This window comes from Malania oleifera, chromosome 13 (assembly GCF_029873635.1).
Source record: "Malania oleifera isolate guangnan ecotype guangnan chromosome 13, ASM2987363v1, whole genome shotgun sequence".
NCBI lineage: Eukaryota > Viridiplantae > Streptophyta > Magnoliopsida > Santalales > Ximeniaceae > Malania > Malania oleifera.
Genome location: NC_080429.1, coordinates 20,262,381 through 20,275,876, shown reverse-complemented (window position 1 = coordinate 20,275,876; position 13,496 = coordinate 20,262,381). Strand labels below are relative to the sequence as shown.

The 13,496-nt window shown below is 33.9% G+C and overlaps 1 protein-coding gene across 2 annotated transcripts; it reads left to right on the top strand.

The window, feature by feature from the left end:
• The first annotated feature begins 3,804 nt into the window (after positions 1 to 3,804).
• On the top strand, positions 3,805 to 12,128 carry LOC131146900 (monocopper oxidase-like protein SKU5). Of its 2 annotated transcripts, XM_058096742.1 has the most exons (10): positions 3,824 to 4,139; positions 4,919 to 5,028; positions 5,137 to 5,407; positions 5,510 to 5,648; positions 6,487 to 6,853; positions 9,890 to 10,255; positions 10,411 to 10,489; positions 10,929 to 11,131; positions 11,260 to 11,402; positions 11,873 to 12,128. In XM_058096742.1, the coding sequence occupies exons 1-9, from the start codon at positions 3,999 to 4,001 to the stop codon at positions 11,360 to 11,362; spliced, it is 1,779 nt and encodes a 592-aa protein (XP_057952725.1). In that variant the 5' UTR covers positions 3,824 to 3,998; the 3' UTR covers positions 11,363 to 11,402; positions 11,873 to 12,128. The 2 variants fall into 2 exon arrangements, with proteins under 2 accessions (XP_057952724.1, XP_057952725.1); XM_058096741.1 differs by lacking the exon at positions 11,873 to 12,128 and having other exon boundaries at positions 3,805 to 4,139; positions 11,260 to 11,653.
• Positions 12,129 to 13,496: the final 1,368 nt, after the last annotated feature.

Genomic DNA, 13,496 nt, shown 5'->3' with positions numbered 1-13,496 from the left:
CAATAAATAACACAAGAATTTAACATGGTTCGGTAGAATGCCTACGTCCACGGGAGCAAGTGGCGACTAAAATTCACTATAGAAAATAGGGTTGTATCATATATATTTATACTAACCCTAGACGTACAAATGTGTAAGAAAATTCCTCAAATGCCCCTGTACCGTTCTGCAAAGGATTCGCCCCCGCACCCCCAACCTATTAATTGTCTTAATTTAAATTTCAAAAATGATGCCGAATAAAACCATCGATGATTTTTCTTCATTGGAAAAAACTATCAATGTACCTATGTCAAACCGTTGTTTTTCTTTACTTGAAGAAACCATCAATGTACCTATGTCATATCATTGACAGTTTTCTTCCTAATTGGTTTTTGGTTGAAATTGTCGATATATCTATAGAAAAATCGTCGACAGTTTTCTTCAGTATGTTTTTTCTGTACATGTGTTCCACTCAATATGAGCCACATACTACAACAAGTATTCTCATTTCATATCTTTTTTAATTTTTTTTTTCTAATTTTATCAGCATGGTCTCACACGTGACACTTTCTAGAAAATCTACTCAAAAATAAAATAAAATAAAAATAGCAAGATACCAAAATTGCTGTGGATGAAATAATTGCAGGGCTTTAAATTGAAAATCAACGTCTCTTAATTGACAAGTACACATAGCACGTATTCAAACATGGAAAATGCTTTGTTTTAGCCCATTTAAAGAATTCATGTAATTATTTATAATTAAATAAATTAGTGCAGTTACTTGTGTGATAATAAATGACTAAATAATTAATTAAAAGAACTTATCTTGCATAAATAATTTTTTTTAATTAACGATTGAGAATGGTAGAACTACAACAAGAGAATTTTCGACCATTCTCTAATTAATTAAAACAAATTTTCTCTTTCACTTTAAAATTTGAATTTCAAAACTTTTAGTACAATATATTATAATCATTTTTTTTTTAAAAAAAATAACCTAACAAAAGCAGCATTATAGTGGTTTTTCTCATTCTTTCTTTATTTTTTTATCTTCCAAGAGATTTTTCAACCATTAATGTTTATAACTTCTATGTTGAAGCCTCGAAATTGAATGTTTTAAGTGATAGGAAAAGATATCGATTAGGACAAAAATGTGACACTACTTCAATTTTCACTTATAATAATATATTTTTTTTAAAAAATTATAGCATGACATTAAATATGACCATTGTTGTCATGTAATATTGAATTCTTTTTTTTTGCTTCTTTGATAGGAAATTTTCTAAAGTTTAGATCATGGAAATTATATATTGGAAGGTCTTTGATTTTAACTTTCAAAAAGGGTGGAAATTTTTAGATGAGAAAGGTAGAGGTTAAGACCGAATAAACTATGCATTGAATCTCACAAAAGTAAATGACTTGGTAGCCGTCTCTTAACTACAAAAATGCTCTTATCATCTATTTCTTTCTTTGCATTTTTTTTTTATACGGTCTAGAACTCTAATTTGGACAAGCCCCTTTGGACTTGCCTAGGCGACGCCAAATTATGACATGGAAATATTGACTATTGGCTATATAATGAAACTATTAGTTTCTTTTTTAGGTATGCCGATGTGGGAAAATGAGAGATTCCTTTATAATTAATAGAAAGTTCATAGTAGTTATTGACTACACAATATAGGGATGCTCTTTTACTACCTTTTTGCCAATTTTATGTGCAAACGCCTTTTAAAATGTGGTGATTGGAGAGTATAAAGGTGATTAGTAGTATATGGATATGACAATGGATGGAAATGAGATGGTTATGTCAGGCCTCATCAGAGGTGTAGGGAAAGAGAATAATGTGTATGTGCCTATGTGTGTGTATGAGAGAGAGAGAGAGAGAGAGAGAGATTAAGGTTGGCTGTATTACAGGGTCATTTGTTATGTGTGCAAGAGAGAATGATAAAGATATTTTACAAGATTTTCATCAACATTATTTATATTCTTCAGAGGTCAAACTTAAATTAATTATATACTTTTAAATGATTCAAATCATAAATTCATAATGTTTCTAAACATTAAAAGGATCTAATTATTATAGTTGACTTCTCTCCCTTTTGAATTATACATTCTTTGCAATGTGCATGTAATAAAGTCCTACTCTTCTATCACAATTAAATCTTATCAAAAGTTTTTTCTTGCATAAGCAAGATATATGATTGGGCCCGATGGACAATGCATAGCATAGACGGATAAGTGAGCACTCGAGTCTTTTGCTACTTGCCTAGGAGCTTCTATTTTGAGGCACTCTCTTTAATTTATGGATTCACATCGTACTCTAAGCAACATGTAGCATTGGCTGACGCCCAAGTCTTAATATGCTCTCATCAAATACTTATGTTTTCAGATGCTATTTTCAATTCATGGTTGAGAATCTGCATCACACTGTAGGTGAAGGTTTGCATTACACCCTCAACAATGATTGAGTTGTCGACTTCATCCTTGCCCATGTGTTGCTGATCTTAGCTTTCACGACTTCTTAATTGTAAATTCAACTAATTGCAAGTTCTTTCTTACATTTGTTTGAGGTGTATAAAAATTGTACAAACATAGCCTATTTAGTCCATACACTTTGTTACCTGTTGGGCTTTTGTGGAGCCTAATTGCGTTCGATCTAAATGATGACTCGACTTTTCTTTAATTAGAATTTTTATCCTAAGGTTTAGTCCATGGAGTGAAGGATTGAGGAAAATTTTTTGGGCCCGTTTTGTAGCCCATTCAAAAACCCTGTGCATAACATATAAAATGATTATTTTTTGGGGATTAGGTTAAGCGGTCACACCTCACAAGAGAGCGAAAGAGAGAGTATTGTACTGCCGCACTTTCTATATTCTTTTCTTGATAATAGTGAAATCCATATAACTCCGTAGACATAGGCAAAAATTGCCAAACCACGCCAATACTGTCTTGTGCGTGTGATTGATTTTTTTTTTTTTTGGCTTGTATTCTTTTTCTATTTTGTTTCTCACAGGTTTCAAGAATTTGTTGTTAATTCATAACATTACCTTTTTAAAATTTGAACCTAAAACCTTAAATATGAAGGCAATTAAAATTTCTCCCATATGTTGCAAGACTAACACATTTTTTTTCTTCTTTTCAATGAATTATCTATCTATCGTTACTCCAAAACAAATAGTCAAATTATAAGATTCACCCCCACCTCTCCTCCAATTTATTTTTTAAAACGACTTGGAGGGCCGGATGTTTCATTTGAGAATATAGGAGTTAATGAGCAGATTTAGACTAATGCCATTATCGATGTTTCAACAAATATAACAATTCTTTTTAAGGTTTTAGACATCAAAAGTAAAATGGTTAGTGCTATTTTAAATTGTGAACAACTTTTATTTCCTATCATTTATTAATTTTAAATAAGTAAAAAAATATCACTTTATCATTTTTAATATTTTATATAAACACTTAAAAAAAATTTAAAAACCTTTTTTTAAAAATGTTCTATACAAAAGCTAAAAATGAGCTATATTTTAGTAATTTTCAAAAAATAAAAATTAGAAATAAAACAAGGTATTGATGATTATGAATTATAACTTTAACGTATGGTAAGGATTTTCATTAATTAATAAAGGTTTAATGAAAAAAAAACAGATTGTAAAATTTAGCGTTAAATTATATCAATAATAAATAAATCCAATGAAGCACATTTAAAATCATTTTTAAGTAGAGAAATAAATTTTTGGGAAACCGATTTAATCAGTTGCCGGTATTAGACGCGCTTCGGGCCCCAAATTTCCAAACGCAACGCCTAGGGCGACCCTTTTTATTACCAAGAAAATAGAGAGCCGTTCCCTCTCTCTCTCTCTCTCTCTCTGTTCACTCTTCATTTCTCTGCTTTCAGACTTTCAGTCTCTCTCTCTCTCTCTCTCTCTCTCTCTCTCTCTCGCTCGCTCGCTCTGTGAGTATGTAATCATTGTAAAACCTCAGGAAATCGGCTGCAGGGATCTCCAAGAATCCGAAACATGGCTTTGTTTAAGCTCTTCTTCTTGTTCTTTATCAACATTGCTCTGCTCTCAAACCCCTGTTTCGCTGCAGACCCTATTGTCAACTTCGAGTTAGAATTCACGTACATCACCATTTCTCCTTTGGGTGTTCCCCAACAGGTTTTGCTCTCCTTTCTTCATTTCATCTGTGTGTGTGCGCGCGCCCGTCTTTCTGTTTGTGTGCGTTTTTTGCACATTTTGTCATTTCGGTATTCCACAACGATTTGATGAAATGATCTTTGGTTTTGTTTGTATACGTTTCTGATTTGCTTTTGGCTTTTCCACTCGCAGAGATGCCGTAAAAGATGACGTTTCTATATGGGTTTTGTGTTTTTCTACTCATTTTGGGGGTTGCTGTTCTTAATGTAGTTTAATCTAGCGGTGGGATTTGAGAACTATTGATGTTAGGTTTCAAATTTTTCACAATACATAGATTTTTTCGGAGGGGTTTTATGGGTTTTTTTTTTCAAAATTTCGGATGTTATTACTTAAAGCTGGCGAAGCGAAATGGATTAAGTTCCAACTGTATCGTTTCAGATGATTTCTCCATGTGGGTTTCCTGTTTCTATAAGTTTCATAATCCGCCGTCAAAGTTTAAGTGGAGGAGAATATTTTTTAAGCGGACTAGTGTTAAAAATGTCGTTTTTGATTTTTTTCTTTTTTGGCATAAAATTTTCCTTTTTATGTATTTTTGTTCACTAGTCTGTGAGCATTAGTTTTTATTATTTGGATATTTTTTTGTTAAATTATTTTACCCTAGCAGCGTTGTGGTGATTTAACATAGGGTGTAGTCTGACTAGCGGTAAAGTGGATTAGGGTCCAGATTTTGGGTATGGTTATTGTCAAAACAGGTTAAGATTTTCTGTCAATTTCATCATTTGTATTAATCTTCATTGCAGGTTATAGCAGTTAATGGCAAGTTTCCAGGTCCTCCTCTGAATGTTACTACTAATAACAATGTTGTTGTCAATGTATGGAATAAAGTGGATGAAGATCTTCTTGTGACTTGGTTGGTTTTGGACGGTCGCAAATTTATTTGTTGCATCCTTTTGCTTGAATAAATGGGAATTTGGTTTATAGACCATTTTGAAGGATTTATGTTTGTTGTTTGTGACAGGCCTGGGATCCAAATGCGGCAAAATCCATGGCAAGATGGCGTTCTTGGCACAAATTGCCCCATCCCTTCAAATTGGAACTGGACTTATCAGTTTCAGGTGAAGGATCAGATTGGTAGCTTCTTTTATTTCCCGTCTCTCAATTTTCAGAGAGCGGCTGGTGGGTTTGGCCCGTTAATCATTACCCCTCGGGATAGAATTCCAATTCCTTTTGGGATGCCAGATGGGGATATCACCATTGTTATTGGTGACTGGTATACAAGAAACCATACGGTTAGTATTTATCTAAAGAAATTCCTTTTGGTGAAAAACTTTGGGTGGGGTCATCTTCATTGTTGGGTGCCAAGTGTAATCATGATTCTTTTGATTTTTTAGGAGCTGAGGAATGCTCTCGATGCTGGGAAAGAACTTGGCATGCCAGATGGAGTTCTTATTAATGGAAAGGGACCTTATAAATACAACAACTCACTTGTACCAGATGGCATTGTTTATGAAAGCATTCAGGTTGACCCTGGTAAGTTCTTGCACGGCTATTGAACAATATGTTTGCTCACAGGAAAATGATATCAATCTATCATATTCTTCTAGCAGTGGAAGTTGCTTTGTTTTGTTTAACCTAGCTAAGGGCTTCATTTATTTCATTAAAAAAAGAAACAAGGTAATTTGATTTTTTTTTTCTGAAAGGATCTTATTGGCAATTCAGTTTTGGCTAAATTTTTGCTTTTTATTTTTGAAATTTTGTGGTTATTCAAGTAGTTTTATTCCAGTCTCTTTTTTTTTTTTTTGGAAAAGCTGAATTTGAATAATTTAATTTACATGTGAATTCTGAATGCCTCATAATGAATTCACCTTTGTGCCTTTATCCACTCAGTGTGTCAGACACTGAAATAGATTAATGCCATTCTAGGAAAACTGGAAAGCCTTTTCATCTTAGTGGTGAAGTGATCTTGATTATCTTGAGAATGAACCCTCTCCTTTTTGATTTTGTGTTGCTGATATCATATTGTTGAGGTTTGTTGAGTTGTCAATTTTGGTTTTATGGGTTCTAATAGTAGTTAGCAATGTACTAATGTCTATTATCTGCTTCCAAATGACCTTTTCATTTCTGCTGTTCTGTATAAAAACCTATAATTATATTCCTTTAAACAATGTTTCTTATGCCTGTGAACTGTTTCCTATATGCTTTGTTCACCTTTTAATAACTTTGAATATAAAAAGGAAAAAAGGAATGGATGTGCACCCAAGCTGCAAACCCATGTAGAATATGATTAATGAGCTTGCCTAATGTTTGTATTTCTTTGGAAAATTGTCTGAATTGTATCTTAACTTAAAAGTGAATTGATGGTTTGCAGGCAAAACATATCGTATTCGTGTGCACAATGTTGGGGTATCAACTAGCCTGAATTTTAGAATTCAGAACCATAATCTGCTTCTTGTAGAAACAGAGGGATATTACACTCTGCAGCAAAACTATACTAGCTTAGATATTCATGTTGGGCAGTCTTTTTCTTTTTTGGTTACCATGGATCAAAATGCAAGTAGCGATTACTACATTGTAGCAAGTGCTAGGTTCGTGAATCAATCTCTTTGGCAGAAAGTTACGGGTGTTGCTATCTTGCACTATTCTAATTCCAAAGGGCCTGCAACTGGTCCACTTCCTGACCCACCAAATGACTTTTATGACAAAACTTTTTCGATGAATCAGGCAAGATCAATCAGGTTTGTTCACACAATGTTTCTATTTGAAAGAACTTTATTACTATGATAGCTCTGCAATTTAATCATCATTTTTATTGCAAACTTCTCGTTTTTTATTTCTTCATAGTTCATATTGCCGTAGGTTTTATATCATTGTTAGCAAACGCATTGAATAGCTTTGTACAAATCCTTGGGTTACATATACAAGGAAGACTTTATAATTTCAAACATATGTGGCAGAATTCATAATTTTGTAGACCCTTCAACTCCTTGACTTGCTGCTGCATTGCCTCTAGTAAACTGAAGATTATTGCTGTTATAGTAAAATAACCCATTCAGGTGGGTGCAGTGTTGTGTATTTGATGGTGTTTCTCCAGTGCTTATGCAGAATATGAAGAGTTATTTGGACTGGTGAGTCAAATTGGTGGTCGAGCTGATTATGTCAGCATGACATAATATTTATTTTGTGCGAGTCGGTGTACTACAATAGCAATACTACACTGGTCCCATATATATATATAAATATATAAATGTATATATATATATTACAAAAATGTTGGTTTAAATCACCTATTAGCTGATTAAAACAAAAAACAGTCACTAACATCCATTTTGACAAAATTTAGTCAACTCTTTCTTTAAAGATTTTAAGAAGTTATTATTGTTATTGTTATTATTATTGTTCACTGGTCAAACAAGTAGTGCACCAGTGAGGAGTGAGCTAGTTACCCTTAGGGGTAGTAGAAGTGGCTAGACCTAAAATAAATTCGAATGGGGTAGTAAATGAGGATTTAACAGCTCTCAAATTGTTGGGGGAAATCACCCAAGATCCTGTAAAATGGTGGAAACTTGTTCCTGTAGCCGACCCTATCTAGCGGGATTTAAGGCTTGGCTTTCTTGTTGTTTCTGTCAAACAAATATTTTAAAAGGTAGGGGGAGCAAGCGAAATCTGTTCTCAATTCAATTAAAACTTTTATTTCAATCTGGTGTGTGCATCCTAGAGTGTGTGTTGTATTTCCTGTTGTTTAAACACATTTTTTGCTCCATAAGTAGATCTAAAGCTGTAAGTGGTGTAGTTGGTAACCCTTCACGTATTTCATACTGAAGTCTCAGGTTTGAACTGGTGGAGCATCAGATGCCACCAACATGATTTCAATTTTGAGCAATGGGTCGGGCTTACCCATTTTTTGACCTTGGTTCACACTGCTTCATGCTGGTTTTTATACTGGGTCAGCTGGGCCAAAGCCAGTTCATGTTATTTACAGTTTTGATATATTAACTGGACTGGGTTGGCGGTCAGACCAGCCGGTCCGTTTTGGGATCTAACCATGGTGCAATGAACCAAGCTGTTCATGTTGGTAAGAGCCCATTCATGTTCGTTCAATTATCTTACAAGCCTGAAGGCACTGAGCATAATTTTAGGTTCCTTTCATAATTAACCCAAGCTTGAACATGCTGAAGCTCGACTGATTGAGCTTCTATGTTTGTTTATGAGTCTATGACCTGTTTATTATGGATAGTTTAGCTTATGATGAAAATTTATTTTAGTGCGATGGTCTAGATATTGAAATAGAATAGTTTGTATTGAATTATTTAAAAGAAAAATTTGTGTAATTTTTTTTTTAAATCTCAAAATAATCTTTCTATTTTTCCTAATATTGTAAAGATTGTATTAGATTTCAGGAATATTTCCTGAAATTTTGGATTTTGGAAGGGGGTGAAATGAAAATAGTGCAAAATTTCTCCCTTTTTTTTTTGCCATTTTTGGCTGATATTTTGGTGAATTTTGGAACTTTAGACGTTTTGAAAACTTAGGAAATTTCTTCCAAAGTTTCAGAAGTATCTTTGACATTTTGGGTTTTTCATTAAAAACTTGAAAAAAGGAGCAAAAATTTGGGGCTTTCTATAGTAGTATTCTCAAAATCTTTTTCAACATTTCCAATGTCTGGGGCAAAAGGTTGACTTCTTCTTTGTTATGGGAGAGGATTCATTATTTGGCCTAACTTTGGTGTTTTACTGCTGCTTGTTTAAAGGAGTGAGATTTTTTAGGTATTTAGCACAATTGACTAGCATTGTTATTTTGATTGTTTCTATTCCTCTCTTTTGGGGGGTTGAATAGGAGGAGTTGTTATTCTCCTTATTGTATTACTTTCTTTTCGAATGTAATCATTTTCTATTCTGAATTCTGATAAAAAGAGAGAAGGTTTCATTCATGATTTCCACCAATTATTCACTATCTTGTTTGTTTGACAAACTCATCAAATTAATTGTTTGATAGAGTGAAATAAACAACAGCTCAGTGGTGCCCTCGAGCTTGGCTAATATGCTTGAACAAATATATTGAAGCTTGATTAAAATTTTGATGAACAAGCTTAAAACAGTAGTTATTGTCTTGGCTTGGGTTGTTTGCTGTCCCGTTAAGGTTGCGACCTTGTAGACTCTGTGTTTTTCTCCTTGTTTCTTATCATAATAAATTGATTGATTTATCAGAAGAATTATGTTCAGCTTACCTGTGACATACTTTCAACTAAACAAATCAAGTACAGTTGCATTGAAGATATGCATTGTTGGCTTGATGGGAAGGCAAAATATCATATTGTGCAGAAACAAAATTCCCCCTTGAAAGAAGATGCAGGTATATCTAAGAAGCAGACTTGAATCAAGAGGGATAAAGAGACAAATTTTTCCAGGAATCTGTGGAAAGTGACAGGGTTCCAGCGAGATTGATGCACAAACAGTATTTAATTTTTGGACTAGAGGATGAATTAGTGTAGTGTTTAACAGGTTTGTCTGATGTGCATAAGAGTGCAGATAAGAGATAAAATATGTGTACAGAAAAACAGGTGCATGTATAATCCTGATATTGTAGCCAATGCTATGTCTGTAGGGATAAATTTCATTTTTTTATAAAGTATATCCTTAGAAGTCTAGCACTTATTAAATTTCAGCAAATTTATTAGTTGACATGTCTTGGCAATAAAAGACCATGTTGTGTGCTTTTGTGAAGATGGGGAAGTGTGTGTTCTAAAGATGCTTCACATTTTCAAAAATGATCAGGCTAAATGGGACATCGAGTGGAGCTCGCCCAAACCCTCAGGGTTCTTTTCGTTATGGTTCAATCAATGTAACTGATGTATATGTGCTAAATAGCGGGCCACCACTGATCATCAATGGTGAACGACGAGCAGCCATAAATGGAATTTCGTTTGTAAAACCTGAAACACCTTTCACCTTGGCTGACGAATATGGAGTGAAGGGAGCTTACAAGCTTGATTTTCCTATAAAGCCACTGACAGGACGGACTCGGATGGACCGGTCTATTATAAATGGTACATTCAAGGGATTTATTGAAGTTGTACTGCAGAACAATGACACTGTGATGCAGAGCTATCATATGAATGGTTACTCTTTTTTTGTAGTTGGGTAAGAATCTTCTTACATATATATTTTTTATAGGGAACCAAAAGGAAATCATGACATGAGAAGTACTGATAATTTATTTTTGCACATCATTTGCATCTGAAACCAACTTCATATGCAATATATGGATGTTTGTAAGTTTATGCCGTTGATCACAGGATGGATTATGGTGAGTGGACGGAAAACAGCAGAGGTTCATACAATAAATGGGATGCTATTTCTCGCAGCACAACACAGGTCTGTGTTTTGCTGTTTTTGGCACTCTTGACAATATGGTCGTCTTTGCTTAATTCCTAAGGTTGCCATGAATTCTTTTGTTCTATTTTTTGGAAGGGGATATTTTAAGAAGAGGTATATAGTTGTTTCTCTGTGCAAGTGTAAAATTCTCTTCATTTTCCATTTGTTGACGTTTGCTGAGTTTCCTGCATAAATTTGAAAGAACTTTAAAAAATTGTATTAAATTATAACCTTTTGTGTAGCTATTTGGTAAACTAAAATAGGAAAATGATGATTTTTCCCTTAGTGAACAGCCTCATATATTTTCTTGCACGAGCCATTTGGCTCTAGCACAGTCATTTTCTTTCTTTTTTTGGGTTTGAAGTTCTTATGTCTGTTAAGGGGTCTGGCTTATATATTGATGGTGGCTGCTGTTAAATTCGTCTTATTTCCTGTGTAGGTTTTCCCTGGTGGGTGGACCGCAGTTTTTGTTTATGTTGATAATGTTGGAATATGGAACATTAGATCAGAAAATCTTGACAGATGGTATCTAGGCCAAGAAACTTACATAAAACTTGTCAATTTAGAGGATAGCAGAAACAGAGCAGAGATGGCCAAACCTGACAATGCTCTGTACTGTGGCGCCCTTAAAAATATGCAGAAGTATGTATTGGAAACCATTTTTCATTTCACAATTTTAAGTCATTGTAACTAACAAACCCTTCTCTTCTCCCCTTCTTTTCCTTCTCATTCTTACTGAATAACGCTTTCATTTTCATTTTCATTTTCAGGGAGCAGCATCATTCCTCTGCTTCAAGATCGTTCATTGGAGTATCAAGACTGATTTTCTTCCTGCTGGTGGCCATCTCTGCTGCCATGTCCATTTCCTGCTGAGAATTTTTTTAGCTTGTCTGTAGAAAAGTTTGCAGCCTTGGTGGGGCTCTCTCTCTCTGTGGGTACAATTTTAGTTAGTGAAATTGATTTGATTCTTGTTATTACAAATTTCATTATGTTAAACTGTTAGTGACATGATACCATTCTTTAATGTCTTGGGATGCTGGTCCCTTTTTCTTGTATTTTAAGTCATTGGGAGGCACCCCACCCTGTATTTTTTTTGTGCACCTTAAAAGTTACAATGTCATGATTAACCCATTTTCATATTGCCATTTGACTTCTTATATCAAATTCATATATGCCACCAAAGAATCGCCGCATTATAATAATTGTAATTACTGCCAAATCAAGGGGCAATCTGAATTAAGCATATTCTTCTAGTGATTCTCTGCTATAATTAATGCCACATTAGTTAGCAGCATTATCATTACATGGTTTTGTGTTTGACTGTGGAGTCTGTTTTTCATCCATTCTAATTCCATTTTAACTTTTTGATTGTATTTATCTCAGGAAACAAATGAAAATGAGCAAACAAGCTCAAACTGCATACCCTTTTCAATGTGTCCAAGAATATTGGTTCTGCAATTTTAGTAGGTCAGCTATTTTGGGCTTTGGCATTTGTACACACCTCATCAGAGGCCACCAAGTCCTACATTGTGTTACTCAAGTTTAAACATTGAAGGCCATTAATTATTTTTTCCAAATTTTAAATGATAAATGACTTGGTCATAAATTGAGAGAAATTGGGGAAATAAAATCCATTTATATTGATGAGCTTTTATCTTGATTTGGAAATTGAAATTTTGGTAGAGTGGGGGTTGATTTAAATTTGTATGTAAATAGAAGAATACAATGTTGTGTTATATTTTTTCAAATTTACAAAAAATTTAAATTCAAGATTCAAAACTAAATCTAACTTTAAGATTCAAATTCTAGTAAAAATTTTACAGTTTCGACTTTGTTGAATTTTTTAGCAACACTCGAGCTGCTTGCTTCATCATATGCGGGGCCATAGCCATTAGCTAAGGTTCGTTCTTCATTTTGCCCATTATAAAGCACAAAATGTGGACTTTTTTGGACCATTAAAAAGTAGTAAGGGTGTTACATTTGTTGACCTAACAAGGCTTACGACTCTTATTTTGATAATAACAAATTAAGAGAATTTAACATGCTTTGGATCAAGTGGTGATGTTTTAGGGAACAAGTTTTAGGAGCTCAAGATCAAGTATTCTCAAGAGTATGTTAAAAAGCCTACATCAAATGATCACAAGAATGTATTAAAAGCTTACATCCAAATCAAGTGATCTAAGGAAAGCTTAACAAATAAAAGTTTGTCGAATTCTATGAAAGCATAAAGAATGTTGAAGCTCAAGATAAGATGAACTCAAAGCAAGAATATACATAAAGTACTTCAAACTTAAAGTCAATATGAATGCATTGAAACTCTTTAAGAATAATCAAGGGCTTAGAGACCTATTCTTAAGACCTTGAAAAATAATTTTCAAGGTTACAAATTAAAAGGTCCAAAAAGCAAAACGAGTTTTTGAAATAAAAGTCTTAAAAAACAAAATTTTGAAATGCTCAGGCCCTTGACCAAAATACCTCAGGTGACAGACCTTTATATGTTTTTTAAGATGGGCAAATAGAATGCTGCCAGATGCCTGAATTGGTCCTGACAGGCGCCTGAATGTGCAATCTGAGACGCCTGACTATGTTTTCCTAGGCGACTGACAGTGCACTGACCTTCAAATTTAAACTAATTTTAATTCTATAGGTGTCTGACCCCTTTTTGAGAGGCGATTGACAATTGTATATTTTTAAAAATATTCCGTACGGGAAAGTTTCTAAAATTAGTTTCTTGGGCTCCAAACTTCGTGTAAACTTGGGAAATACTCCAAGTAAACTTGGGGAACAAGGAATACTCTTTTTAAACTCTATATATAGCCCCCAAGGCAAAAGATTTAATTATCAAGAAATACCTTCAGTAATAAAATACTCTCAATTTGTTGGAATTGGTGTATTCCCAAGAGGGAGGGGGGGTGAATTGGGTTTTAAAACATTTTTCGACTAATCTAAACGTTTCGCTGATTCATCACATATCATATTCCATTTTCACGTGTGTATGTAAATTAAT